The sequence below is a fragment of the Hippoglossus stenolepis genome, chromosome 18 (genome assembly GCF_022539355.2).
Source record: "Hippoglossus stenolepis isolate QCI-W04-F060 chromosome 18, HSTE1.2, whole genome shotgun sequence".
Taxonomy (NCBI): domain Eukaryota; kingdom Metazoa; phylum Chordata; class Actinopteri; order Pleuronectiformes; family Pleuronectidae; genus Hippoglossus; species Hippoglossus stenolepis.
In genome coordinates, this window is record NC_061500.1 from 3,227,143 (window position 1) to 3,253,927 (window position 26,785).

The window sequence follows — 26,785 nt, forward strand, 5'->3', positions numbered from 1 at the left end:
CTCAACAACGCAGCAGTACATTTAATCAGCCCCCCCCCCCGCTTCCACCCATTTTCCAAATGAGCCCCCTTACTACGCAGCCAAATTTCCGTGCGCAGTAATTGGCTGCTCTGATCTAACGTCATTATTTGGGGTCCTGCGGGGTCCTTGGCGGTGCGGGACCAATCACAGACGCACGCACCAGGTCCACGGGCTGCACAAGTTAAATTAACCCGCACGACCACGACGTCCTGAAACGCACGGGGCTCTCATGGAGGATGGGGGGTGGTGGACGCAGACATGTTGGTCATAAATCCCTCATTTAACTTCAGTGGTCGCACCGACATCATCATCTCCTCCTCCTCTTCCTCCTCCTCCTCCTCCTCCCACTCCTCCTCCTACTCATCCTCCTCCTCCTCCTGCTGAGGGAGTAGAGCTCGGGAAGGGACGAGAGGAAACAAGACTTCAGCACCGGAGCTGTCCGCGGCTCCTGTGCGTGATCTCCGCGGGACCGTGCGGTGGTGGAAGGAATAAAAACAAAGAGAAGCTGCGGGGCCATTCATCCCTCTGCGGGGCGCACACTCTTCATCCCGAGCCCTGCCATGCTGCACAGCCGGGCTTGAGACAGGAAGGAGAAAGTCCCCAGTAAGTCGCGGTGAACACCAGCTCTTTACGGTAGGTCCTTTATGTACAACATCTATACATCTGGCTCCTCTTGAGTGTTACGCAACAAACTGACAGCGGCCATGTGGAATGACGATTTTTTTGTGTGTGTTTGCAAACGTGGGACAGTGACGGGACCCGCGTGTACGTGGATTCCGCCTCATTTGCAGCAGCTTGTGTGAGGAGCATATTGAGGTCACAGCGTGCACATGGGTGTGGAGGCTTCGTATCAAACTCTCTGCTCGCTCTATTTCACAACGGTGCCAGGGGAAATTGTGCAAGAAAAAAAACACAAATCCAGGGAGTTCAGGGGCTGTAGTTGCACATGTGCGTCACTGAGAGTTGTTAAAGCACCAGGCGGCTGTTTTGCTCCCAGTGACTTGCATCAGTGAGGGATTCCAGGCATGACTGGGTGAGTGTGAAGTGATGCTGCTCCTCTCTGCAGACGCGCTGTAGTTTGCTCTGTCTCCAGCTGAACACTCCTTCCCAGCAGTGTCCCACAGGGGAGTGCTGCTGTCCATTAAGCTCTCCATCAGTCTGTGTTCACAGCCCCGCTGCTGTCATCCCTCCAGGTCCATAAAGCAGAGACACTTTTGGATGTTAACCTTGGATTGAGTCCTGCTTCTCCTTGTGTGACAGAACCCCTGCAGCCCGAGCTGCTTCGCCTCATTGTCAGACTCTGAGAGAGAGAGAGAGAGAGAGAGAGCGAGAGAGCGAGCGCTTGGCAACCTGATGTCTCCAGTCTACATTTAAATTCCTCCTCCATTCAGGTGCTTTTGTCCCCCCCCCTCCTTGTTCCATTCACAATTTCAGACCCCGTCATCGTGCTTCTTGTGCCGAATGTTGTGCTCGGATACTTAAGCTCAAGGATGAGAGACGTGGCAGTGAGAAACCAAAAGGGGAGAGCTGTGTTTCTTCTTCTTCTTCTTCTTCTTTTCTTCTTCTTCTTCTTCTTCTTCTTCTTCTTCTTCTTCTTGCAGAGGCCGTGAGGAATCTGATCAGGCAATGGGCAGCAGGAGAACCCTCCTTGATTTCTCTGTGATTCGATTTATTTAGCCCTGTGTGTCCGGGTGCACGTACGTCTGCGTGCGTTAACTGGTTGCTAATCATTCCACTCACTCCCAGGGATCTGGGTGAACTCGTTAGTGTAATTAGTTCCAGGTCCTTGCCTCCCTGGTCCGTGGGTGAGATCTTTGGCTAAACTGGGAGGGGGGGGGTTCGCTCTCATGAAAAGACATGCTTTGTGGTGCCTCCATTCAAACACTCCCCCTCTCTCCCGTCCCATTCCCTCCGCTGGAACGAGGAATGAAAAGACGGGCTGGTTGGGATTCTAATCAGCACATACCAGTGACATCCAACAGCTCTGGGAATCGAACAGTCAGACGTAACACGAGAGCAGAGCCGCAGCTCATAGGAGCCTTCTTCATGCTTTTATGTTACGTGAATGTTGGACGAGTGCAGATGGAAAATGGGTTTGTTGATTAGTATAAAAGAATCCAAAACCTAAGATAGAAAGGATTTCATTGCATTTGTTGGTCATGCTTTTCCAAAACTGGGGATCAGGATCTTAAAAGATGATCCGAGATTAATTTGAGGTGCCACACGATGGTTGAAAGATGTTAACACTTGTTTTTTAACTTCTCCAATCTAGTTTTCTTTTGGGTGAGAATCTGTGAATATGTTTCCAAGCTGCTGAAATGAAACGACCTGAGCTGAGTAGTAAAAATCATTCTTTGGTTGATCTGCTGACCCTGTAACCTGTGACTAATGTCTGTGAAATTGCTTGATTGTTAAGGGGTCACAAGTCAACAACCTGCAAACCACTGAAGTACAAGTGTGGCGTTACTAAAGATTAATAGAAACCCTTTGAGAAAAGCAGGTCTGGCCTGTATAAGTACTTTTAAATGGGCCTCTGGATTGTGTTTGTTGGCAACGTCCTTTTAGAATTTGGATTACATATTGAATATCAATGTTTTGGCCTCCCTGGAAATTCATGAAATGCCTTTTATAACACAGTGCTGGGGGGGCGGGGCTCGACCAAAATGAGCGTCATGACGTAGAGACGTCCCAAACGGTTGAAAGGTCCGAGACGTTCTGATGTTTTGAAACACTTGGTGGCGTCATGAGCCGTGTTTAACCCATAACTGTAGATATTATGGTAATAAATATGATTTTGAAACCAGTAGTAAAGTGTCTAATGAAAGAACGGTCAGATAGTTTAGTGTGCAGCTCTTTAAGTTGTCCTCAGAGAACGTTTGCAGCTCTTGAACGCAGCCTCCTGCCACCCATTGGCCCTGACCTTCATGTAACGTCCTCTCAGGTTTTCTCAGCGGCTCCTGAAGAGCCAAATGTCATCGTTTTACGGCCTTTTCTAAAGTAAATAACAAACCGTTTCAACAACTGAACTGACTGTAGTCGAGCACTACCTCGGATATTTCCTCGTAGTGGTGGAGATTTTTCATTAGGCTGATAAATTGCTGTTATACGAGCTTCGGTAGATCTCAATAACCCCCTCGCAGCGACACTTAAGCAGCGGAGGACTGAATACTGATACAGACCTTAAGGTGTCCCTGATGGCCTCTAATACACTGCAGCTCACGGGCGAAGCAATGATTTATGTGCTCGGCTCCTTGTCTCCAGTCGATGTTGCAAGAACAGATTCACAAAGCGTGATTTCTTTTTTTTCCCTTATCTGTGTCTGCGTGTGATGCATAACAACACAGAAAGACGTCATGTGCATTTAAGAATTTCACCAGCAGAGACGTCCACTGCGTTGCCTGTGGTGAGCTGACGTTTTGCCCTGACAGGGTCTGGTAGTGTGCAATGGACGAGGACTTCGAAGAAACAGCTCGGCGCCGCCTCCCCCTGAAATCATCAATATTTAAATAATCCGAGATGCCCCTGAGAGCATCGTCTTGCAGGAGCTGGTCGCACTCAACTGCTGAAATGAATCGAGATCCTGAATGAATTTTCTACCTCAAATATTTCTCTTAACTTTAGCGGGAATAAAGTTTATTTCCCCCCCCGGTTCCTCCGATACTTTACAAACTGAATGATTCAATTCTCCGCCTCCAAAAAAGTGCAGTTTTCTCTCTGGAATATGGATGAACATAGACTAAGCCGAGATCCGGTCTCGTAAGACACACAGCTGAGTGGATATCTGATGTATCTTGCCATCTTGAAACTGTTCCACTGCTGTGCAGATTGACATCATAACATTTCCCCAGGTCTGCCCTGTTTTCCTTTCCCTGCGTTCGAGATCTGTTTTTATCCAGGGGCATTTAAATGATTCAGGAGGGTCGGGGAGAGAGAGCAGAGCGGCGGAGCCAGATGCCCCTGCAGGAGTCCAGTGAATGTGGAGCCTGGGGGGGGCTTCCTCCCGCCCTCCTCTGCCTGCATCGGCCTCAAATGTAATATGAAGGGTGAATCTGGGCGACTGCTGAGCCAGAGCGGCTCCACAGCCGGCACTCGAAAGACGATTTGCCATTTATCTCAACTTGTGTTTGATTTGTGAGAGTTCTGGCCGTTGGGCTGTGATGGCTGCGGGCTCGGCAAAGAGACAATTTGGCTTCACCTTTTGGGGTCTGTCATGTCGTCCATCTTTTATACACAATCAATACTCTGCTAACCTGATTCCAGAGTCTCATATTCTTATTTTTACACCTGTTGTTCACCTCAAACACAGCAATTAACCTGCTGAGCACAATATACCGATAGAAATAAGGTCTGCAGCTACAAAGCTCGCAAGAGCCAAGTTGTAAGAACCGGTGTGGTTGACACGTGTTTATGTGTCGTCTTTAAAAAAAACACTCATTTCTTTTTCATATCTGTCAGGGATGCAAACATCTCCTGACTCTCCTGAGGGGCCCGACGTGCACGCAGGCGGCGAGCTGCACTTAAAAGTTGCTGTCAGTCAGACAGGGGGTTTGAGCTGCCTGACAGGCTCCTGGTCCAAAAAGAAGCTGTCGGATCCCAGACTGGCGAGGCGGGTTACTAATAAACGAAGGTATCAGAGCCGCACGCTGACCCATTTGTGTCAGAATCGACTTGTAGACGGGGGGAGAGAGGGAGAGAGAGAGGGAGAGAGAGAGGGATGAAGGGGAAAAAACAGCCCTCATTGAAAATTCATAAGTTAACCTGGAAATGACAAGGTCTTCTGTGCGCTCCGATATTCGCTTCGTTCCCTGCTCTGCTTTTTGAAGAATGCAAATGCTAAGAGGTGCATGCACTTGCAGCTTCCTGTCCTCATTTCCCCTCTGGTCTCATACGATGTATCGTTACGTTAAAAACCGAGTCTCCATTACGAGCAATTGAATTGACGTGAAAAATGAGTTGGGGGGGATTGGATTTATTAATAATGCAGGTAAACAGGAATCGTTTTTTTCTTGCCCTCTATATATTTTGATTTAGTGTTTGACTTTCAAAGGATGTTGAAATTCTTTCCATGCTATTTACTGCTGGCACAGATTTCATGAAGTGCACACAGACCTTGGGGATTGTAATATCACTTATATCACCCCCCGCCCCCCCCCTGCTGCTTATGAAGCCTTCGCACTTTGCTGGCCATTAAATAACAATTTCTTTATTGTTGACTACCTCGTTTGAAATGGCGCGGCCCATTGTCTGCGCTGCGCGGTAATCAAGGCGGCAGCATTTAACCAACATGTCAGCGAACCCACGATGTGAGAATTTGCCTTTTAATTGTGTATTTTTCTTTTTTGACCTTGGGCTTCGAGCAGCGAACTGATCCTCGCAGGCATTTCTGGCATCGACAGGCTGCCGCCGTTTGTGCCACGGCGCTGCTCCTCGCCAGACAGGGAAGGTCACTTCAGTTGATAATGAAGTCCCCGTAATAATCAGAGCAGCAGCCTGTATATTGCGATTATGCCGTCGCCGCTTAACAGTGCGTGTATGAGCTGTTTGGGAGGATTCTGGTAAGAAGATTTGTTCACATTCAAGAGGTTGGAATCATATCCAAGCTCCTGAAGCGTGAGTGTGCCAACACTTCAGGTTTATTTCCATCCCGGGGATTTATCTGAATATATGGCTCCACAATATCACTTTAAATCACAGTCTTTCCTCAAACTGCACAGTTTGCAAAATGCATAAACGCAAAAGTCTGGAGACGGGACCATCTCTCCCAGGACATGTAGAGGAATTGTTGACAACTTAATTTTAAATACCTGCTGAACAAGCAAGCTAGTTTGCAAATGCATGCGTAAAGTGAGGCTAACTTTCCACATCAGGTGTATCGGCTGCGTTCTGGTTTATTCAGCCAATCAGTGCCTATTCCTCATCAAGGGGGGGGGGGTGTTGTTACCTTCAAATGTTTCATGTGTTACTTTTTGTGTACTTCCTCGAAAGTATCTCACAAGAAAAATCACAGCCTGAAAGAAAAAGACAGGAGAAATAAATATATCTTCTGTCCCAGAGTCTCTTTTTTTCCTTTCCCTGCTTATCTTGTTATTATGGGACATGTTCAGATTTATCCTGCAACCCACCGGGGGGGCTCAGAGTTTAAGAGCTAGTGATTTAGGTTTTTGAAGTGAAAGAATATACTCTATTAGGTGTCTTCGTGAATCAGCGTATTTCCATCCATGTGTTAATATGCATATTTTAGATTTTTACACGTGGACAAACCTACTTAACGTTAACCAACATCAGCTGCGAGTGTCGTTCTGCAGTGTCCTGACGCACCCGATTGAAATGTGCGGCATCGGTTTGTATTCGAGCTGACATGAGGCTTTGCAGAGAGTCGTCAGCCCTGCATCCTGCATCTTAAAACAACCAAACCCGCCCTGCTCATCACTTGTTTGTCCTTCTGCCCTCAGAAACGCGTTATGGCCCCCGTCAAAGCATGCGCCATGAAACTGTCAAGTTAAAAAAAGGCCACCAAAACACTGAACTCTGCAAGAACACTGCCCGTAGGCAATATTTACACCGTGCATTAACTACCTCTTTACAATACCTCGAAGATTCTGTGCAATAACCTGTATTCTGGAATTATTACTCGTTATTTCCCTGGAATACACAAGGTTCATGGGCCTAATGTTCATATATGTGAGGAGATCCAGTGAAGAGACGAGAAACAGCAGCAGATGGACGTAACCTTCCTCAGATAAAAACACCAGACGGACATTAACGCAGCCGTGTATTCCGTTATATCGTTCGTTTCCACAGTTTGAGGTTTGACTGGCACTCGTTTAACTCCCTCTTCTTCTTCTCACATCCTCTCCGTCTGCAGCAGATTGAAGGATTAGCGCCACCACCTGTTTATCCTCATGAACCAAGTCCTGGAATCAGGCATTTCATGTTATTTCGCTGGTTTTCTGGAAGATTCTCCAGAAATCTGCGCTACATTTGATTTGAAACCGGCCGAACGACACGTTCAGACATTTATAATGCAATTATTAAAATGACCTGTGCTTGGAATTAGTTTGTAGAGGTAGATAAAGGTTTGAGACACAGAACAATACTCTGTGTTATTCCTGCATTAAACTAACAGACCACCCACTGAGCTGATTCCAGCAGTTTGGATAACAGTCGACCACCGTCCTGGATGAGCCTGCATACGAGCATTATGATCATTGTATATTCTCAGCGTGTTGCTGTCATTCATCAGGCGGCAGGAGGGCGTCGCTCCTCCAAGGACTGACCTTTACAAATGAAGTGTTTCCCCTTGAAGAAGACGCTCAGTCACTTCCACGGAGCAAAGCTCGGCCGGTCGTTCAGGGAGCTTGTGAAAAGGGTTTAATGCTTGTCCTGTTTTTCTAATAGGGCTGTAAAATGTTATATCAGACTTTATTGATAATTATCGTGATAAATGTCAAATTACTATTTCTTTGAGACAGATTTTTGCTTCTGAGTGAAGGTTGTGGTTTCAAAGTCTTGACTAACGGCAAAACATTTCACAGATCTATCAAAGCCAGTGATGCATTATAATATCTGCACAATGCGTAACTATCACATCAATACACACATATACTGAATATATACTAATTGTTGTTAGGGTTTTATCTCCCAGACCAATTCCCCACCATCTGCTGTTTATTGGAGTTTTTTGTCCGAGCATCGTTTCCATTCCTGTTTTGTCCTGCGTAATAAAACAGTGCATCAACAACACACTTGAGAATTTCAAGATGGAACTCTTCACATAAAAAGCAGGAGTCCTATGCTTCATCTGACCTTTGACCTTTGACCTCTCTCAGGGTAAAATAGATATTCAGTGCCCTAATCAATAAAGAATCACTGTGCTCTTCCTCCTCTTGCTCATAAAATGTCGACAAAGAGAGATTGAATTTAGGAGACGTGCAAGTGCTTTTCTTTTCTTCCTCGGATGGTTTAAATGCATGAGACCAGACGGAGCACGGCCCGTGTTGAACCACGCGTGATGCAAATGAATGTTGTATCGTCTGCAGTCTATGAAGCGTAAGTCCACGAGCAGCCCGGGAACAGAAGGGCCTGGTGGGCTATTAGAGAGAGGGAGCCCGGGAGGAAGAGCGAGCGAATGACTCCCATTTCACGTGACATAAACGCGATTGAATTTCACGCAGGCACTTACGCGGGGCATGGATGGATGGGATCGCATTTCATAGCAAAGACACATGTCCCATAAGTAGCACGTAATCAACTTGAATCCACGCCGGCGCCTTTTTACCCCCCCCCCCCAATAATGGAGTTCAGGGTGGTATCTCACTGAAGTGGAAATGGGAACTAAGTCACTTTCTGCCTTTTTGCTGCACGATGTAGTGCATTATCCAAGGTGGGACTTCACTTGAGGTGTTTAGGAGTTATGCAGTTGCGATCCCTTAAAAATGCAGGAGTTCTGAACCCTTGTTAAGTGTGAAACAACATTATAAGTTAAAATGTTGTCACATTTATCATATTTATTGCCATAATCGAGATCAAATGTTGTAAAAAAACGATTAAAAGAGAATTTTCTCCTCTGGGATCAGTTGAAAGTTGATCTTACCTCATCATAGCTCGAGTCATTTCATTTGCTGAACACACGGAGGTCACGAGGCACAAAGTCAGATTTCCAGGACCTCAGCAAGTTGTGCTGATTGATGCCGTGTATGAATTCCAATGTGGGGCCGTTACAAAGAAGCACACGTCTCACCTGCGCTCCGAGCGTCTGACCTGCTGAAATAATAATGGAAGTTAATTTAGCAAACATCACGCACCTGATGTTTCCTGCTGGCCCCGCCGGTTGAGGAGCGTGACCTTTAGGTGGAAGGTCACACCAGCACGAGTCCCTCACCAATTTAGGAAAAAACCTCACACAGCAGAATTCCCAGAAGCATCCGTGTGTGTGTGACCCATGACATGGTGCATGCCGCTGAATCATAAACATGGAGTTTTTTACGCTTTGCTGCTACTGCATCAGAAATGTGTGGACGGTCACTGAGGTAGTTTGAGCTTTTAAAAGAAACAGAATCGTCGCTGTTTGTCCTTCACCTTTGAGAGAAGGTTCCTGGTTCGAATCCCAGTTGGACGAGGATCTTTCTGAGCAGAGTTCGATGTTCTCCTCATGTCAGCAGAGGGTTTTCTGCAGATTAGGTTTGAGGATGATTGGATTCCTGGAATTGACTGCGGTGGTTGTTAGTCTCTGGATGTTGGCGCCAGCTCCCCTGTGACCCTCTAAAAACGAGGGTTATAGGTAATGATGGATAGTTGATATTTCAAAATCTGGACAAATAAACCTAAGTAACATCTGCATGGTTATAAACCATTAGGATGAGTAAGCAAACATGTGTTTTATGTGAACAAGCCCTTTAATTTTATAAGCATTTATTGGATTACTGCCCTGTAGCGGGATATTAGTTACAGGCTTGTGCGTGTGTGCAGTAATCTGTTCGGAGTCTGTTAGCTACGTTGACGTGTTTATTTTAAATCATTTATCCACATGTCTCGATGACGGAGATTCTTTTTCCAAACCTCAACAAATCAAACAATGTTCATTTGGCGGTTAACGATATCTGAGCTGTGCAGAGCCACAGACACAACAGAGCAAAGTATAGATTTCTGCGTCGATATGTAAAGTAGCTGTTATGCAAAATGATAAAAAAAAGGAACATCGCAGGTATATATCGCCAAATAAAAATAAATACAAACTCCACAAAATGTTTGAGATGTTCTTTCTCAGTGTTTTGTGACTTGTGGGACCTTCTTTCTTTAATTTGCACCTGAAAGATGCACATTCTCGAGCAGATTGCACAACAAGACGTGAGTCAGAGGAATGTGGGAGCGACAGCAGATGGGCAGAGTTTACTGTAACAAGGAGTCGAGTTCAGGGACGTTGCCGCTGAGATGTGGGAGATCTTGACAGACGGCGCTCGGCAAACATAAGGACGCTAGCGAGCAGAGGAGATTCTGACGTGCGAGCAGAGTAAATATTTTCATAGGGTGATGATCTCGTCTTCTGGGTTCGACTGCGGGAAAGTTCTCACAGTTTCCTTGTTGTATTCTAATAAAAATCATGCTCATCATGACTATCAGCTCCTATTTCAAGTATCCATGAGCTGCACATGATTGGCTGGCGGAAAGGGGGGGGGGGTGGAATCAGTGTCACAGTTATAGTTTCCTCTGGGAAAGAAGATGCTTTCAGTTTGTTTCTTAAGCTACAGCAAAGTGTCACCTTGTCTTTTTCACATGAGGTTTTACTTTCTCAGAGTTTTTCTTATTCTTACTAAGCTCTGCCTACTTCAAACCAACATGTAATTTACTTGACTTACACCAATAACAACATTAAATGCACCGAATAGCTCCCCCGGTAGAGCTAGCACCCAATATCTTGAGGCATCTGTAGCAGCCGTGGGTTCGATTCCATCCAAATTGGCTTTAAATTGGCAGAAGGTGTAAATGTGGGTGTGAATGGACTGGTACCCACCCAATGTCAACTGGGATTGGCTCCAGCTTCCTGCGATTAGCGGTGTAGATACTGGACGGACGGATGGATCTCCCAATGAATGATGCCACGTTTTTGCGTTTTAACGATTGCTTGTGCATGTCATACATACACAAGTTTTCAAGTTTGAAGTTTTCAACAGATAATAATCCTGCTGTTGTAAGTGAGGGTTATATAAATGTAAATGCAGTTTACTAGTGTAACATCTCTTTGTTTTTCTTGTCTCTGTCCGCCTGCAGCCATGGGAGTGCTCATGTCAAAGAAGCAGCAGGTGGAGAAGGTGCAGAAATGCAACGCCGTCGTCTCCGCCTTCCAGGCCGGCGTCAAGGAACGGGCCCCCACAGCCAAACAGGGGGACGGAGACGTGGAGGAAGACGACGGGCCCGTCAGAACTTCAGCCAGCCCTGAGGGGAAGAACGCCGAGGAGGCAGAGAAGGAGGACACGGACAGCAGCGCCGCCCCGTCGACCTCCCAGCAGGCCTCGGCCGCAACGAGGGACGAGTGCAAGGCCAACAACGAGGCGTGGTCCAGGTTACGGGACGGGAAGGGCGTGGAGCCCGAGGATCTCGACAAGACCCATCAGCTCACACCGCCGGCGTTCGTGCGGCCCAAAAGGGAAGCGGACGACGACCAGCCGGTGGAAGTGGAGCTGGATAAGAAAGAGCAGGTATTACATCATGTCCTTAATGGAGCTTAGAAAATGCCATTGAATCAGCAAAGATACCGTATGAAAACACATTCTAGCTTCACAACACACTTTAAATCCTCGAGTCCTGGGATTAACGAGATGTCAGCCAGATCTCCGTGGCAACAGCAGAGCATTATCTCTCTCCTCCCTGGAGTTAGGCATCAGGATGAAGCAATCCGTGCGAGCTATCGAGGCCCAGTCGGGCTTTATCTCAACACCCTTGTGGAAGGTGAGAAAGTACGAGTTGGAAGTTGTTTTCCACACCAGCAGGGAGATAGATGTGTTGTTGTTGTGCAGGAGGGCTCTTCACAGCGAGCACCTTGTGGGCAGGCTGCTCCGGCTGGCTCAGAGCGATGACCCTATCCCGGGCGCCGCCGACTAACGGGATGGGGTTCACCGGGGCGTCGACACCCATCAGGATTTCTATTTCGCAAAGAGTAAACATTGCGCGGCAGCGCGCCGTACACTGCCGACGCGGCACTTTAACAAGAGGTGCAGATATGTGTGTCTACCTTGCAAATATTTATAGATATGTAACATCAGAGTTTTCAAAAGAGGAGCAGCAAGATATCTCATCCACGGCCTGGCTTGCCCCCAATGAGTAAAGCAATATTATGGGATTTGTCGGCGGCTCATGCTTTTGTTGAGTGGGTTTGTTTTTGCTGTGAACGGGTTAGAATAGTTTTTCCTTCTTCGGGAAATGGAACTTTCTGTTTACTGCTGATGACTTCTCAGTCAAATGTAGAATTGGTATCGACACTGATTACCTGAATCTATGTGGTTCAGATACGTGACGACTGAGTTTGATTTATTTCAATCGGGTTTGTTTTTTTGCAGATTGTATGTCTGGCTTCTAACACGGATTTGGAGATTCATGGTATTTTCTACATCTCGCTTTTGAACAGCCCAAGTTTTAAATCCAAAATCAGACATCTGCCTTCAGCAACACGACTTCTGTGCGATCGATATCTGAATTTTATGAAGATTGATTTGAGTCTGTTTTAAATGAGAAAAAAAAAAGTTGTCTCATTATTTAGAGTTTCATTTTTCAAAAGGTTGTGAGAGCTTTATTCCTCCTAACGAGGCCCAAATGTCATTGAAATGTCAGGACAAGATCTCTGGCTTTAATTGACCCTTTGCCCTTTTCCTTTGGTCCAAGAACTGAACCGATTTTCTCTGCACTCAACTGAGTCAAAGACCAGAGAAAAGTCAGCGTGTTGTTTGTTAAATCCCAAACATTTTCATTTCTGTGTGATAAAGTGAGAAACGGGTTCACTGCGGATGTTTTCTTGGGATGAAGGACTGCATCTTAGAAGTTGAGGAATGAGTTCTAGCCCCCGCTGAAAGCTCAGAGAGTAATTTTGAGTGGAACTTCGACGCCGGATGCATGTTGATGTAAACTGAGTCATCGGGTCACAGGAGGTGAGACATAACTGGAGAACATTTGACAAGCTGTCATTTGTGTCTCCAACTCTGACGCTTGTGCTGAGGCGCAGAAATACAAGACAAACACTGACATCGAGGCCACAGATTTCCGTCTTGATGTCAAAGGCAGCGCAGTTTTCATTCTCTTATTAATGCGGTTTTAAAAATAGTCCTGTTTTCTGCCCCCAGCCGCCGAGAGACGAGATGTGTGACGTGTGCGAGGTGTGGACGGCCGACGACCTGTACCCCTGCAGGGTCTGCACGCGGATGTTCCACGACGGCTGCCTGAGGGAGCTGGGCTACCTGCGCACCGAGGCCTTGCAGGAGATGAGGGATGCGGCCCACACGGTTACCGGCTGGAGCTGCTACTATTGTGTAAGTCTGCACATGAGACCACACACAGTTCTTGCACACACACACACACACAAAAACACCAGGCAGGGTTTCAGTTGTAACATTTGTTCCACCGGCCCCGGGATTCATCAATGATTATTTTCAGCAAATGATTTTTCTCTTTAGCGTTTTCAGCCAAGACATTAGTGATATATTTGTCACCATTTGGTTTCTTATTCATTACAACGAGATGACTTCCTCGCCGCGAACATTTGTGGCGAGGAAGTCATCTCCTGAGGGAGCAAAGGCTCGGGGCCAAACTTTGTTGCTGAATCAACCTCAGCCAAGCTCAGATTTCACATCTTCAGAAATGACACAGAGACATTCTTCTTCCAGAAAAAACCTCTTTAGTAAAGTATAGTCGCTCAGACACTGGCGTGCAACCAGTAGCGTTTCTGCACAGGAGACATTTCTACTTGTCCAAGCAGGAAAAGCACTGGGAGGAGTAATATCATTATCTGTAGCTGTGTCCAGGGGACGCCATGTCCAGAGGACGTGGACTAGACCACAAAAGCTGAAACGAAGTGAGGTCTTGTCTACGGAGGACTTCCGTGATCTGTCCTTGCGGCTCCACTGTTGCCTAGCAATTCAACACAATAAGGTGTTCGTGCCTCTTGGTTTTGAAACATGTGCCATTAGCTGTTTTAAAAATGTAATCATCAGACGTCTCGTCACATGCCGCCGCTGTTATCTCTTTGAGAAACAGTTTGTACAAAGGATCGTGGGAGAGTTTGACTCGGGAAGGATCCACCTGACGGAGCCTTTGTCGTGATGAGTGACACAAACTGCTGCTATTTTCACTTTCAACAACTTATTAATACAGTTTTAATTATGTAAAATAGAATAAAAAACTTTGCCTGTCATAGTGAGAAAGTCAAACTTCTTTCAATATCTGGTTTTCTTTTCTTTTTTTAAGAGAAGTGATAGAATGTCTTGTTTTGAGGAGGATACGTGGGAAGTTGTCTTTTGTGGGAAGTTGTTTATCAGTATAATCTAGAAGCAGAAACATTACATTGCCTATTATAAAAGGTGAATTATGTTTTCCGGCACTAGTGAGACAAGGCCAGTGACCTTTTGGTTTTGGCTTTCTGTCGTCATTAGTGTTGCCCCTCACATCTAAACCTTTCTAATTGTGAAACAGCTTTTCCTAGAATTCAAACCCATTTTCTCAGTTTTCAGTGTTTGTAAAGAGCTGAAAGAAAAAAAAATCAGCTTCTCATCAGGAATTCAAGACCGATGATGGGAGAGGGAAACTGCAGTTTGCTTTAATTCTAGCGTAAGCTTTTAGTTTTTTTTTTCCCTGGAGGACCCTTACGAGCGGAGAAGGGGCTCTGCTTTCTTTCGTCCAGCCCTGAGAAGCTCGATCAGTTGCCAAACGTTGCGCTTAGAGGGAGATGTTTTCACACAGTCTGTGAAAGGACACTGAAAGGTCTTCTTTCTTTGGCTGGCTCCTCCAGTGCGAGGGGAACGTGGGCGGAGACAATTCACTGAAGGGAGAAAAAAAAAAGAGAGAAATGTTTTATTCAAATTGTGAGTTTCTCGTCCCCGCAGCGACAGAAACCTGCCGTTCTGTCGGTGCACGTCAGTCACATGTTACAATGCCGCTGTCCTTCACATTGGACGCAACACGTGATGCATGCACGAAGGTAGAGAACATTACTTCAGCTGCGTGTTATCACTTCTCCATGTTATACTCTTTGTTTTTTGGGTTACAGAGCTTGTTGCAACCTGTGCACTGCAGCACAGACACGAGGAGACAAACAGAGCGATGCTTGCAAAACTATTTCATGCACTCACCTCAAGCTGCGCTGCTCTAATCATGTGACCTGCCTCAATCTCCACAATCCTCTATAATACACACACCACCCCCCCGCCCACACTCTGACAGTCTATTTAACCTGCAAAGAATTCCCATCCCTCTCTTTGCTTGTAAATGCCTCTGTTGCCCTGCGTCAGTATCGCTGCCTGACGATTCAGCCCCTGCATCCAGCTGGAGGCTCCTACGGGGGGGGGGGTTATAAAGATATATTTCCTCATTCCCCTTTATATCTAAAGCTACACTTTGCAGATAGCAATCAATTTATATCAGATTTGAAATTCTGCAGCATTGACATGAGGTTAACCAACCATCATGGGAGTGATATATTTCCTAATTCTTACTCCGATGTGAGTGTAGATAAATCTTGTACCTGAAAAACATGTGTCCCAGGGGCTTAAATGAAGGTTTTAATACGACTCGTCTTTCTGTGGCATGTTTATATTTTCTCTCTGCACCAGTTCGCCCCATTTCCATGTGTTTGCTGTTGAGCTCGTAATGATGTGACCTTTGGTGATTGGGTTCACGTGTGTTTCATCAAGCTCCTGATGACTGATGAGCCGCAGCTGGAAGAGGAGCCAGTAGCTGCACACCTCATTCTGCTCGGAGGAAAGTCCAGCATGCTTCAGTCCGTACAGTCCTGCAATGTGTGAAATGTAGACATTTGATATCCAGACTACAGTGCTCATGCTTCCCTCTGTCATGTCTAACGTTCAACTTCACATCGGCGCTGCAGACGACTGCTGCAGACTCGGTTTCTCTTGAGAAGTGGATTAACAGTCAACCTTCAAAGTGAGACCGCTGCACGTGCGGCTCGGTGGCAGCCAATCAGAGCGAGGACGGCTTTATGAGTACACGAGTGACCCTTCTCCGTAGCGCTGACGTCTCTCTGACGCTTGTCACGGCCCCGGGGGGGCTGAGGCGCTCGCAGCAAAGTTGGGGAGCATTTCTTGACGCGTAAATGACACTGTGCAAGATAAGCATTCATTTTGACTTCTGAAGCTCAATATATTCGTTCCCCTTTACGGCTCCTTGGGGAAAAAATAATCTGACTCTTAAGCTGCAAGATGTTTCAGAGAAGCTTCTCGCTGAAAACATCAGTTTGACAGTGACTGAAAAGCTCTGCAGACGCGAGGGGGGGAAGGTCCTGCTCGTCCTATTTTATGACGGCCCAATGATTATATGTCACCTCCGTCTGTTCATCTGATTTCTAAATATTGATCCGTGCAGCTTTACAATCAATGAGAACATGTTTCTACTGAGCCTCATCAGACGTTTTTTTTTTTTTAAACCGTTAGAACACACAACCAACGCTGTCACTTTTCTGGTCTGAATTTATAAAACCTGCCAGAATGAAATTAGAAAGTTGTTCTTCTTATACCTTCTTCCCCCTCGGGGGCCGTCTCTGTCTTCAGAGCTTATTTCCCAGATGCTGTCAGAAGATGTTGCATAAACCCTCTTAATCACTTTTAAAGCCACTCTGAGAATAAAGATGGATGAAGAATGTTTTTCAGATTTTAGAATATCATTGCATTACAGCAAACCAACAGCAGATGGCCAGGTTTATTGTGTCGGGAGGGGAGGGGGGGGTAAGGCTTGAAGGACGTGGCAGCAAAGCAGATGAGAGATTCACAGACGAGTTGACAGCTGGATCTTGTTTTTTTGCTCTAGATGTTGATTCACATCTCACATCACAGACAAATGGAAGCTTTGTGTTGGGATGTTTTTAGTTTAACTGGGTTCTTGATAAGATGCAGCTCGTTGGGAACAGTAATAAATGTAAATGATGCAACAGATTATGTTTTGAATGCTGCGATTTTCTTACCACCCACATGGCTTATAGGACATTTATATTCTTGTTATTGTTATTCTTGTTATAACATAAGTAATCTGAATGTTAGCAATAGGAAAAACATTTCGTTTCACCAGCAGCTGAAGACAATCTGATTCATCCTGAGCTCACATACTGAGTGAAGTGAGGGAAATCATGATGTTCCCTCACTTAATACTTTTGTTTTTCATGATGCTTTGGCACAGCAGCTAGGTGACAGTTAAGTGGAAGACGCTGTCATTTATGAATAATACATCCCAGCCTCTGTGGAAGTGAGGAAAAAATCTTTTAACTCCGGTTTTAGTCGCAATTTATTCACGGAGGGTAATTAGAGGAAATGATTTGCAGAGCGATGACAGTACAGCAATATTATATTGTATCCGTCTCTCATATGTGAGAGAGAGTGATATGTGTTTATGCAACTGAATGACGTTGCACTGGAAAAATAGATGAGTAAAATGTGGAAAGACAAACCGGATGTATTTCACACATTGTTCTTGGCTTCTGTTATAAACCCCTGTGTTTACATTTTTATTTGTGTTGGACCTTTTTGAGGACTTTTTATTATTATTATTTTGTGAACTTTCTGCACATTTAATTAATTATTTCCTGTTTTATTTTGAAACTTCCTTCCTTGTGTGCGTCTTACTTAACTTCCCGTCATTCTCTGGTTTCCTAGTTGATGACCTGTCCCGTGAGAAAGAAGAAGTAAAACTATATTAAGATGATTATTGGTACTTTAAACCACTAATATACTCGTGCATAGTACAATTTCAGGTAAAATATGAGAATTTGAAGTTGAACCTGAACCCGCCCACATGATAAGATAATAAACAGGCTTGGATCATCACACTCCTGATCTGTGCCTCAGGCAGTGAGGAAGCAAAGCGACAGGTTTGTGTGTTCGCTGAGCTTGAGGGATTTTAGTTTGTTTGTTTGTTTGTTTTTGAAGGGTGGGCGGATTGTGCGTTTCCATTTAGATTTCAGCGTGTGTCTTTCACAAAGCCCTGACACATGGGAACAGGGAGAAAGGGCGAGGTAAACAAACTGGGAATTGACTTCCTGCAATAATCCCCGAAAGGACTATTACAGTTTCATCTTTCCACTTATCTGATAAATGATACGCAAATAATTTAACGATATAAATATTCATATCTGCGTCTCCTGTGAGTTTCCTTGCCTGCAGATTTCTACAAACAAGAAATGTATGATACACGGATGGATGTGATTTCAATTTTATATATTTCCAGCTGCATAACATTTGAATACCCTACATATAAGTGAAATATGTGTTTTGTGTATTTTAAATAAGCAAATACATTCATTTAATTTAATTTTCATCACATGAAAAGATAAAGAAATGTCATTTTTGTTCCTGGCTTTCTTTCACTAATGATTCAGTAATGAAGCGGCTCCGAGGTAGACGAGCACCTCACGAGAATCACCTAGGAAACGGCATAGTTGATGAAATAGATCTTCATTTCAATACCTCGTACGCCTGCGGCTAATTTGCGGGAGGTCGATCTGGGGATGACTCCATATAATCAGAGCACACGCTCTTATTAGACATCAAGTAATGCACCGCTTGACAATAAAAAGAATCAGAGAGAACATCATTTGTTTTTCTCCTTCTCTCTCTCCTCATCTCTTCCTGCAGGATAATCTGAATCTTCTCCTGACAGAGGAGGAGATGTACAGCCTCATGGAGACGTTCAAGCAGTGCAAGATCATCCCGGGTGAGTCCAGGGTCCATGCTTCGTTTACTTTAAGGGCGGCGAGCGTTTGGTGACGCTGTCGACGCCATTAAACATTCTGGAAACTAGGGGGTGACGTAGACGTGGTCAGGTGGAAATATCTTGATTCTATGTCCGGTCAGGTCTGAGTTGTAACTCTTCCTCTAGGTCGACACATTAATTAATGCCCCGTACTTTGGTTTGTGTCCTTTTATACCTGGGACAACTTTAAGTTATGTATTTAATTAGCACAGATGGTGAACACAGTAAAGCCTGTTGACATTAGCGCTGAGCTCAAACCACTAATGTTGCTGTGATGATGACGTCCGTTCCATAGGTTTTTATTTGCATTCGAACGTGGTTATAAAACGTGTCCCTGTTCCAGATGAGCCTTGTTTGCTCGCCCCAACAGTTGTACCCACACAGATAGCAACAATATGAAAAGGACAAATAACAACTAGAAGGGAACACAGAGTTTTCCTCCACAAAGGCCAATTGGCCACTTTATCACCATATTGCATATTGAGATCATAAACCATGCACACAGATGTTTTGCAAACTGCTCACGTGCCGTATGGTCACTCCTCCACTCTTTATATGAATCCTTATCGGGATCCACACCAACTTGCACCTGGTTCATAGATATTAGCAGTTAGACATCTAAATATATGTATTATTAATTATTGAGAAATGTGAAAGAAAGTGGGAAACAATGCGTTTAGTGTTAATCCGTCCAGTAGTTTTTGCGTAATCCTGCTAACTAACAAAGAAAAGCTGATGAAAACATAACCTCCTTGGAAGAGGTAATAATAAAATATACAGTAAAATGATCCTGTACACCTGAGGGGATGAAAAGTACGTTTGTGTAGCAGACTTTGTTTTCCATCTTGGGTTTTTGTACCATACAGAACCTGGGCTGGAGTAATCTGTGAGGAGGCCCCAGGCAAAAAGCTGCTGTGTTGGGGGGGGGGGCACTACTACCCTACAATGTTTATTCTATATTTCATGAATGCCTTTCTCTCCCACCTCTGCACACATCTGTCTGCTCTATTAAACCAGTAAACCTTCAGTCCTGCATTCAGCAGCAGAAACTAAATACTTCATCATTGGAGAAGTTTGGGCAGAAACACAACCACCTCACGGAGAGAGAAGCCTTCTGGGTTTCACTGTTTTATTCCCCAGAATTGTTTTTATTGCATTGCTCAGTCAAAGTTATTATATTTTTCGCCCTCAACCTCCTACTTCCAGCTGTGTGGTGTTATTCATGGGACCTGGATGGAGGGCAAACAGCGGGAGGGTTTCTTCCCCTTTGTAGAAAATGAGTCCCTATAAGTTAATTATATCTGAAGGACTAGTCGCCGGCTAATTGGGTCTGATGTGATGAACTGTTCCTCGGTGCCGTAGAGTCGTGCCTGGTGTCCGACGAGCTGCTGCAGTACCGCCACTTCGTGTCCAAGCAGCAGTTTGAGAAGGACCTGACGGACGAGCAGGAGGAGGAGGTCCTGGCCCAGTTTGCGTCGCTGGATCCCGAGAAGAAGGGTCACATCGAGTGGTCGGACTTCCTCTACTTTGAGTCCCTGGCGATGCTGAGGAAGTTTCGCACGGAGGTGAAGTATAACAGAATTGTTGGATTCACACTCAAGGTGTAAAGCCTCTGGCAAACTGGGTTTTATGGATGGATTCGACTGGTTGATAGAACCACAGACACTAAACTTATATATATGATATAAGTGTCTTTCTTTTTATATAGTTACCATTACCTCTGGTGTCTATTGTGAGTTATTGTTCCTACATCTAAGAATTAAGTATCAAAGTAATCATGTAATAATTATCCGTCCATCCACGAACAGAAAATCGCAGAATATCTGAAAACCACATACAGGGTTTGTCTCAATCCATTACTCTATATTACTTAATTAATTACTTTAATTAGATCGGCAATTTCCATGATCAGAGGTTTGAATACTTCTACTGATACTGAAAGTTGGAAGATTTTGGAGCACAGATAGATTATGTTGAGGTTGGTTTAATGAAATGTCTGAATTACTCACTTGATCTTCACATCACAATTTAAATATTGTTCTTTGTGTTCGGCGTGGGGGGGGATTAAATCTACATTTTGGCCTGTTTGTGACTCTGGGTTCGCACGAGGTAAATCAGTGTTTGCAGATTATATCGGACAGTGCTAATGTGATTGAGAATAACAAATCCCCCCCGAAAAACACCTTTTACCAGGCCCCGAAATCACAGCAATCCAGAGCGCAAACAGGGGAATGGAGTTATTATGAGTTGCCACCTAATCTGACACACTTTTTTTTGATTTTTTAACAGAACTCAATGATGCGCCTGTTGACTGCCAAGGAGAGAGACAAAGCGCGCTCTCTGTTCCTGGGTCTGGATCTGGATAAAGACGGCTTGATCACACGAGCAGAGTGTCGCCAGGCCCAGTCGTCCTGGTTCCACAACCCCAACAAGGACTCGCAGTCCTGCAACGTGAGGTGAGAGTCCAGTAGAGCACGTGGATGGAACTAGAGTTTGACACGTCAAGACTGAGATAAGAGTTACTGGATCTTTGTACAAGTCTGACAGGAGTTTGGGGGGGGGGACAGGATCTAGGCTAACTTTAGCTAAACGAGAAAGGGTTCCGATGCTTTTAGACGGTTCAGAACTTTGCAGATGTCATGTTGAGACGAGACGATAATGCTGACATGGCAACTGTTTGAATCCATTAAACCACAGCCACTAATCAGTTTGTGTTAAATTTACATTGCTGCTTCTTTTTTTTTTCATACTGCAGATTTAATTATGTCTAAATTGGTGCAGCAGGAGATTAATGCTCACGATAGTTCTGGTTTATAATTAAATACTAATTGTGTTTTTTTCTTTCTGGTACAGCCCTTTTACTTTGGCGTGACACTAACCCACACAGTGTCAGATTACATAGAATAAGAGCATCTTCACGTTGGATTTGTTTAATTACATTTTCAGATGCTTTTCATTTCAGCTCTATTTCTGTATTTTCCAAAACACATCCAGGAAACTAAATGAATTATTCATGACGCAGGTTAATAATTCATGCGATTGTTTGTTGGCATTCTCACAAAAGCACCATGTGACTCCTATATTGTGTCTGTGTCTTCTGTGTTGTTTGATTTTGAAGTGTCGTCGTCATATTACTAATGTACGCATTTAAATTGATGATGCACACGTACGTTAGTTTGAGAGCTGAGAGGAAAATATAGGTCGTTTGCAGATTACATAATCAGCACATTGTCGCTGTTTTGCTTCCGAGCTGATGAAAAGGAAGATATTGTTCAAAAATCAAACAAGGGGAACAAAAAACTAATTAAAAAAAAAGCTGCATGAATAATGTTTTTCAGCATAGATTTTATGTGCCAATGCTGTTTTTGCACCGGCGTGAGCATTCATCGTTTTACATCTCCTCCGGCCAGTTTGCCAGATAGAAAACCTCGTGACCCAACAGAGATCGTTTACCAAGGTTGTGCGGCACAAACCTTCTAGATTTTAATCAAGTCTTTTTGTTTAACTCGGTCTATGACGTTGATACTGAAAATACATGATGACGTCACTGCACCGTGGAACAGGACTGGAAGAGAGTTTGTCTCTGCTGGAAAATGCTTAATGCACCACTGATGCAAAAAACGGCAAAAAAAAAGATGTGATGAGCGATTAAAATGCAGGTCAAATATATTCGAATGATCATTAGTCTCATTGCAAAACAAGCAAAACTTTAAAAAACAAACCCTGCTACCTGCTCCCTTCACATTAAAGCACTACAGTAATGTGTTCTGTGCTGCCACTCAAGCCGTTAGCAGGCACTTACTGTAGCTGCCTGTCAGTTTGATGCTCTCGCTGTCGTATTATTGCTATAAATGATGATCCTGCATTACATGAATACAAGTTTAGCTTTTCCTTGGAACTCTGGAGGCCGACTCGTGCTCAGTTCAGCGGAGATCTGGTAAAGTTCCTCTACCTTGTGAATTGGCTGCAGGGAATGTGACCATGTGACGTATATATCGTCCAATTCAATACAACAGCCCTGCAACTAATAATGTGAAATACACGTACAGTACAAGTACAAGTACCTCAGGCAGGTGTGTGTGTACTGTATGTGTGCGTGCGCATGTGCTTCTAACCTCTTGTGCTGTCCAATCAATCTCCTGTGCTGTGCCATTCCATCCCTCTCACCTATCCGACATGCGGCACTCCCCACAGACTCATGGGACTCTGCTCTCCTATGAATTGTGGGTGAGTGTGACTCAGCACTGCACGGCTTGTCGTCACTTTCCTCACTTCAACACCCTCAGGCACTCTGCAAGTATCCTCAGACCAGCCCCTCCACTCAGATTGTATCTATGTGAGAGAAGAGAGAAGAGAGCGGCGTCATTACTTGAACCTTTCTTTTATAAAATACAGCAATTACACACACGTGTCCTTGAAAGGAAGCATAATGTGAGCTCTTCGTGTTATTCCAAGCTCTTGTTGTACCAAGACTCGGGCTGGCCTCTAATTAAACGCATCAAAAGAAAAGCCTTTCGTTCTCCTCGAGAGCAGAGTCTTTCTAAAAAGCCTCATCTATCAATGGGAGCGGACAAGAGGCTGTGAGTCCATGAATCAGCCCGACACATAAACGACTAGAACGCAGCCTCATTCTCGCCGATGGAAAAAAGCAAATAAACCTCAGCTGATGCAGGAATCTCTCGCTGCCTGTGGTGGCTGAGTTGCACACAGGCTGCAGGGTGAACAGAGCTAGGTTTGAGAGAGAGAAATGGAAAAGAGAGCGTAGTGATAAGGTGATTGGCTGATTGATCAAACATTTATTCATCATGTCAAACCATCAAACATGAGGCTTTTCTGTGTTATACGACATTATAATTACTTTTTTATTTTCGACTGTTTGGACCAAACACGTATTCTGAAGATCACAAGCTGTTGAGGGCATTTCTCACATTTCATACACTACAGACCAATTATTAATGGAGTTTTGAGTTGTTATTCTTTTATTTTATTTTCGTTTTTGCAGAATAAAAAATGGTTTTGATGGAGATTTATGAATTTTACACATTTCTTGGCTTCTGTGAAAACTGTACGTACGTGTGAGAGATTTTATAGATTTATTTATCATACATTCACACTTTTCAGTAGCATTTCATGACGGTAATTTATTGTTCTACAGGAACTTTTCTTAGAGAATGAAGTCTTTAACTTAAATTACAATGGTATATGCTTTAAGTTGTATTATAGGGCTTACAGAGTCAAATAGATACAGCTAACTCTCACTTTCTCTGTCTGTTTTTGTTCTTTGTCCGTTGGTGCAGTATCAGTCAGGTCGGCCCCATGTGTGAGAGCAGTCCAGGCAGCTCTGGCAGCGAGAGGAGCAAGACTGGTGACAGCAGGTTTGTCCTTTTATTTTTTATTTTTAGTGTGAGTCTGTGAATATCAGTTGGATGAAGCTCTTTTTCTCTCGAGGTCTTATACACGTGGAACAAAGCCTGCAGGACCTTCCATGACCTCCCACTCGCTTCATAAATGTCGTCAGGCATCAGAGATAAATCCCTGTTTGGCATTTCATGAAATTTTAAGAGATTTCTTCTTCCTGCCCCATTATTACATTTCTGAAATAATCAGAGCTAATGCTCCGGCACTTCTGGAACATCCCGACAGGGCACGACAATTACACAGAGCTACACAAGAGAGTCGTATTGGGCGGATTGCTACTCAGCAGAACACGCTCACACAGAGATCTGACAAACAAACTGAATCTTCAAAGTGCCATTAGGCAAATTGCAGCAGCACAGATACTGATGATAATATTATCAAATGATTCTTTGCTGCATGATTATCGTGGTGTTCTGTTAGATGGAAGAAGCTGCAGGGGAACGTGCCTGCACTGTGGTGACCATGACACTGAGGCGCAAGATATGAGGATCAGAATTACAGTTTTGTGTTCGGCCAGGAAATAAACAGTATAATTGGATTATATAATAATAATAGAATGACACTCGGTCCGCTTATTAAACCACATTTAAATTCACTGGATCCATATTTTGATTTGGATCTGCACCAAAATGCACACACTCATAAATATAAGTCCCCTTAACATGCTTGATTCTAAAAAAAGAATATCAAGATCCACAAATTATTCACTAAGTTATCGACAATCAATCAATATTCCTCTAGTTCATGTGTTTCAGTGACGCCTGCCTTTGTCCAAACTCCTTATTTTGTGACAGATTGAAAAGAAGCTGTGATTTCTGTCTAAATGAAACCTCTCTCTAACAGGCCGGTGACCTGGGCTGACTTTTTAAAGGAGAGTGCCATCTACATTTTGGCTGCACGCCCCAATAGCTCCGCCATGCACATCCATCTGCCTCTATAGTCCAGGACGCTCCACGGCACCCGAGCAGAGAGCGAGAGGGAGGGAGGGAGGGAGAGATGGAGGCTGCGCCCTGTCGCCTACAGACGAGCGGAGGAAGACGAGGCCACGAGGAAACGCAACCGGATGAAGCACCGAGAGAGACAGCACATCAAGTCATCGACAGAACCTCTCCTCTTCTGCGTCACCTCGATCCGCAAACACTGACTACACACACCGATGCCGACAGACACACCGACGACACGAGTGACAGCAGCTGTCACGGGTTCCAACTCCAAAACCTGACGGCTTACAAAACAAACAAAACAAACCCCACACGAGAGAGAGAGAGAGAGAGACACACACACACGACTAGTCCGTCAGTTAGTCAGTGATATTTCTGACACTCTACACACAATCAGACGAGCTCTGTTTGCTCACACTCTTCTTTTAAAAACGACAATTACTGCAGCACTCCACGGCCATCACGCTGATAACAAAGCTCTCCACGCAGGTACATTCATTTGACAGGCTGTGCCTCTTTCAAGTGTCCAATCCCGTGGGCCTCATCAGGTCCTAATAATAACTCCATGCTCCAGTGATGGGATCGAGCTATTCACCGTCAAAATTGTTAATCACGCTACACAGAGGCGCATGCAAATTCATGACTGGTACCGTTTAAAAAAATGGATTCACTTTTGGGAGTAGATTCACCCTGCGGCTGCGATTATCAGCACATGTACCAACCAGGAATGACAGCTACCCGCATACATATATCAGAACTGCTATAAATTATTATTATGCATTAAAATTACATATTTATTCCTGTATCCTCTGGTGTACCCTCTGTTTCCCCCCAGTTTCCTCCAAGGATCTGTGTTCTCCTGACATGTGAGAAAGAACGGGAACCAGACCAGTAAACGACCTGTATATACTTATAGTACTTTTTGTCCTGTTGCTCTCTCCGAGCGGAACTTTGGCAAAGTGGAAACATCCGCTATCCGGTTCTATGGTGTCGATATTTGCACAGTTGGGAATGAGATGCAGTCGGACTTCTGTATTGAAAGGCCGAAAGAAAAACGGGAGATCCGGTGCAAACATTTGTCTTTTGTTAATATGCAGACGCACTATTTAAGCTTCGTATTTAAGGCGTGGTGGGAATTCTATAATGTTACAAGTTATACGACAATTTAAATGCACATGAAAATGCCCCTAGAATCACTAGAAACTTATTGAATAGAGCTCATGTAGTGTTTATGCCATGTGAAGGAGGTTCGATGCCAGGTCCGGTGAAGAAAGAACGGCGATGACGTGAATGTTGATGGTCTGAGGAATTTGTCACAGTGCTGAAATAAATGCATGGCATTTACTCTCCTTCTTCAAACTTGGGTTTGTGTCTTTTTGTCCTTGTTTGTCTTCATGATCAAAGATATACAATGAACACGATTGAATGTTCACTATGGGAATGGATGCTACGGTTAAAATGAATACCACAGAATTACATGTTTTACTTTACATTACAATATGTAACAATACAGTAAAATGCATGTTATATAAAAGTATTTCACACAGATTAAAGGAACAAACATCAACATGTGAGTTACACAAATAAATCAATTCCCTTACATCATTTTCCACACACATATTAACAAGATTATACATTTGTCTGTTTGCTTTAAAGCAAAAGATTGAACTTTCTATGTCCACTAGAGCTAACAAGTGGTTGCTAATCATTGTTGTCATATTGACAAGTCTGTTAACTATCCTGTTTTAAATCTTTTAACCATACTATATGAATGCGTACAGTATAGCTTTAGCTTCAGTCTTTAGCTTTGCATTCGAGCCCATATATTTAAGACTATTACTTCTTTAAAAGTTTTATAAAGTCAGTTGGGGACAGCATTTTAACAATCTTACAGAACTTTGATCATTTGCTCTCTTTTGCAAGCGAAAGATATAAACTCTCACCGGCTG

At 44.2% G+C, this 26,785-nt stretch overlaps 1 protein-coding gene across 2 annotated transcripts; it reads left to right on the plus strand.

Moving 5' to 3' along the window:
• Positions 1 to 210: 210 nt before the first annotated feature.
• Positions 211 to 26,195, plus strand: phf24 (PHD finger protein 24). Of its 2 annotated transcripts, XM_035141829.2 has the most exons (9): positions 211 to 654; positions 10,789 to 11,216; positions 12,852 to 13,037; positions 18,360 to 18,438; positions 19,840 to 20,042; positions 20,767 to 20,933; positions 22,672 to 22,704; positions 23,775 to 23,852; positions 24,739 to 26,195. In XM_035141829.2, exons 2-9 carry the CDS (start codon positions 10,791 to 10,793, stop codon positions 24,833 to 24,835), a joined length of 1,269 nt encoding a protein of 422 aa, XP_034997720.1. In that variant the 5' UTR covers positions 211 to 654; positions 10,789 to 10,790; the 3' UTR covers positions 24,836 to 26,195. The 2 variants fall into 2 exon arrangements, with proteins under 2 accessions (XP_034997720.1, XP_034997721.1); XM_035141830.2 differs by lacking the exon at positions 22,672 to 22,704 and having other exon boundaries at positions 213 to 654.
• Positions 26,196 to 26,785: the final 590 nt, after the last annotated feature.

Coding starts and splice junctions, on each gene's coding strand:
- phf24 (XM_035141829.2), top strand. CDS start 10,791: ATGGGAGTGCTCATGTCAAAGAAGCAGCAGGTGGAGAAGGTGCAGAAA. Junction 11,217..12,851: donor AGCTGGATAAGAAAGAGCAG/GTATTACATCAT, acceptor TTCTGCCCCCAG/CCGCCGAGAGACGAGATGTG. Junction 20,934..22,671: donor TCGCAGTCCTGCAACGTGAG/GTGAGAGTCCAG, acceptor CACTCCCCACAG/ACTCATGGGACTCTGCTCTC.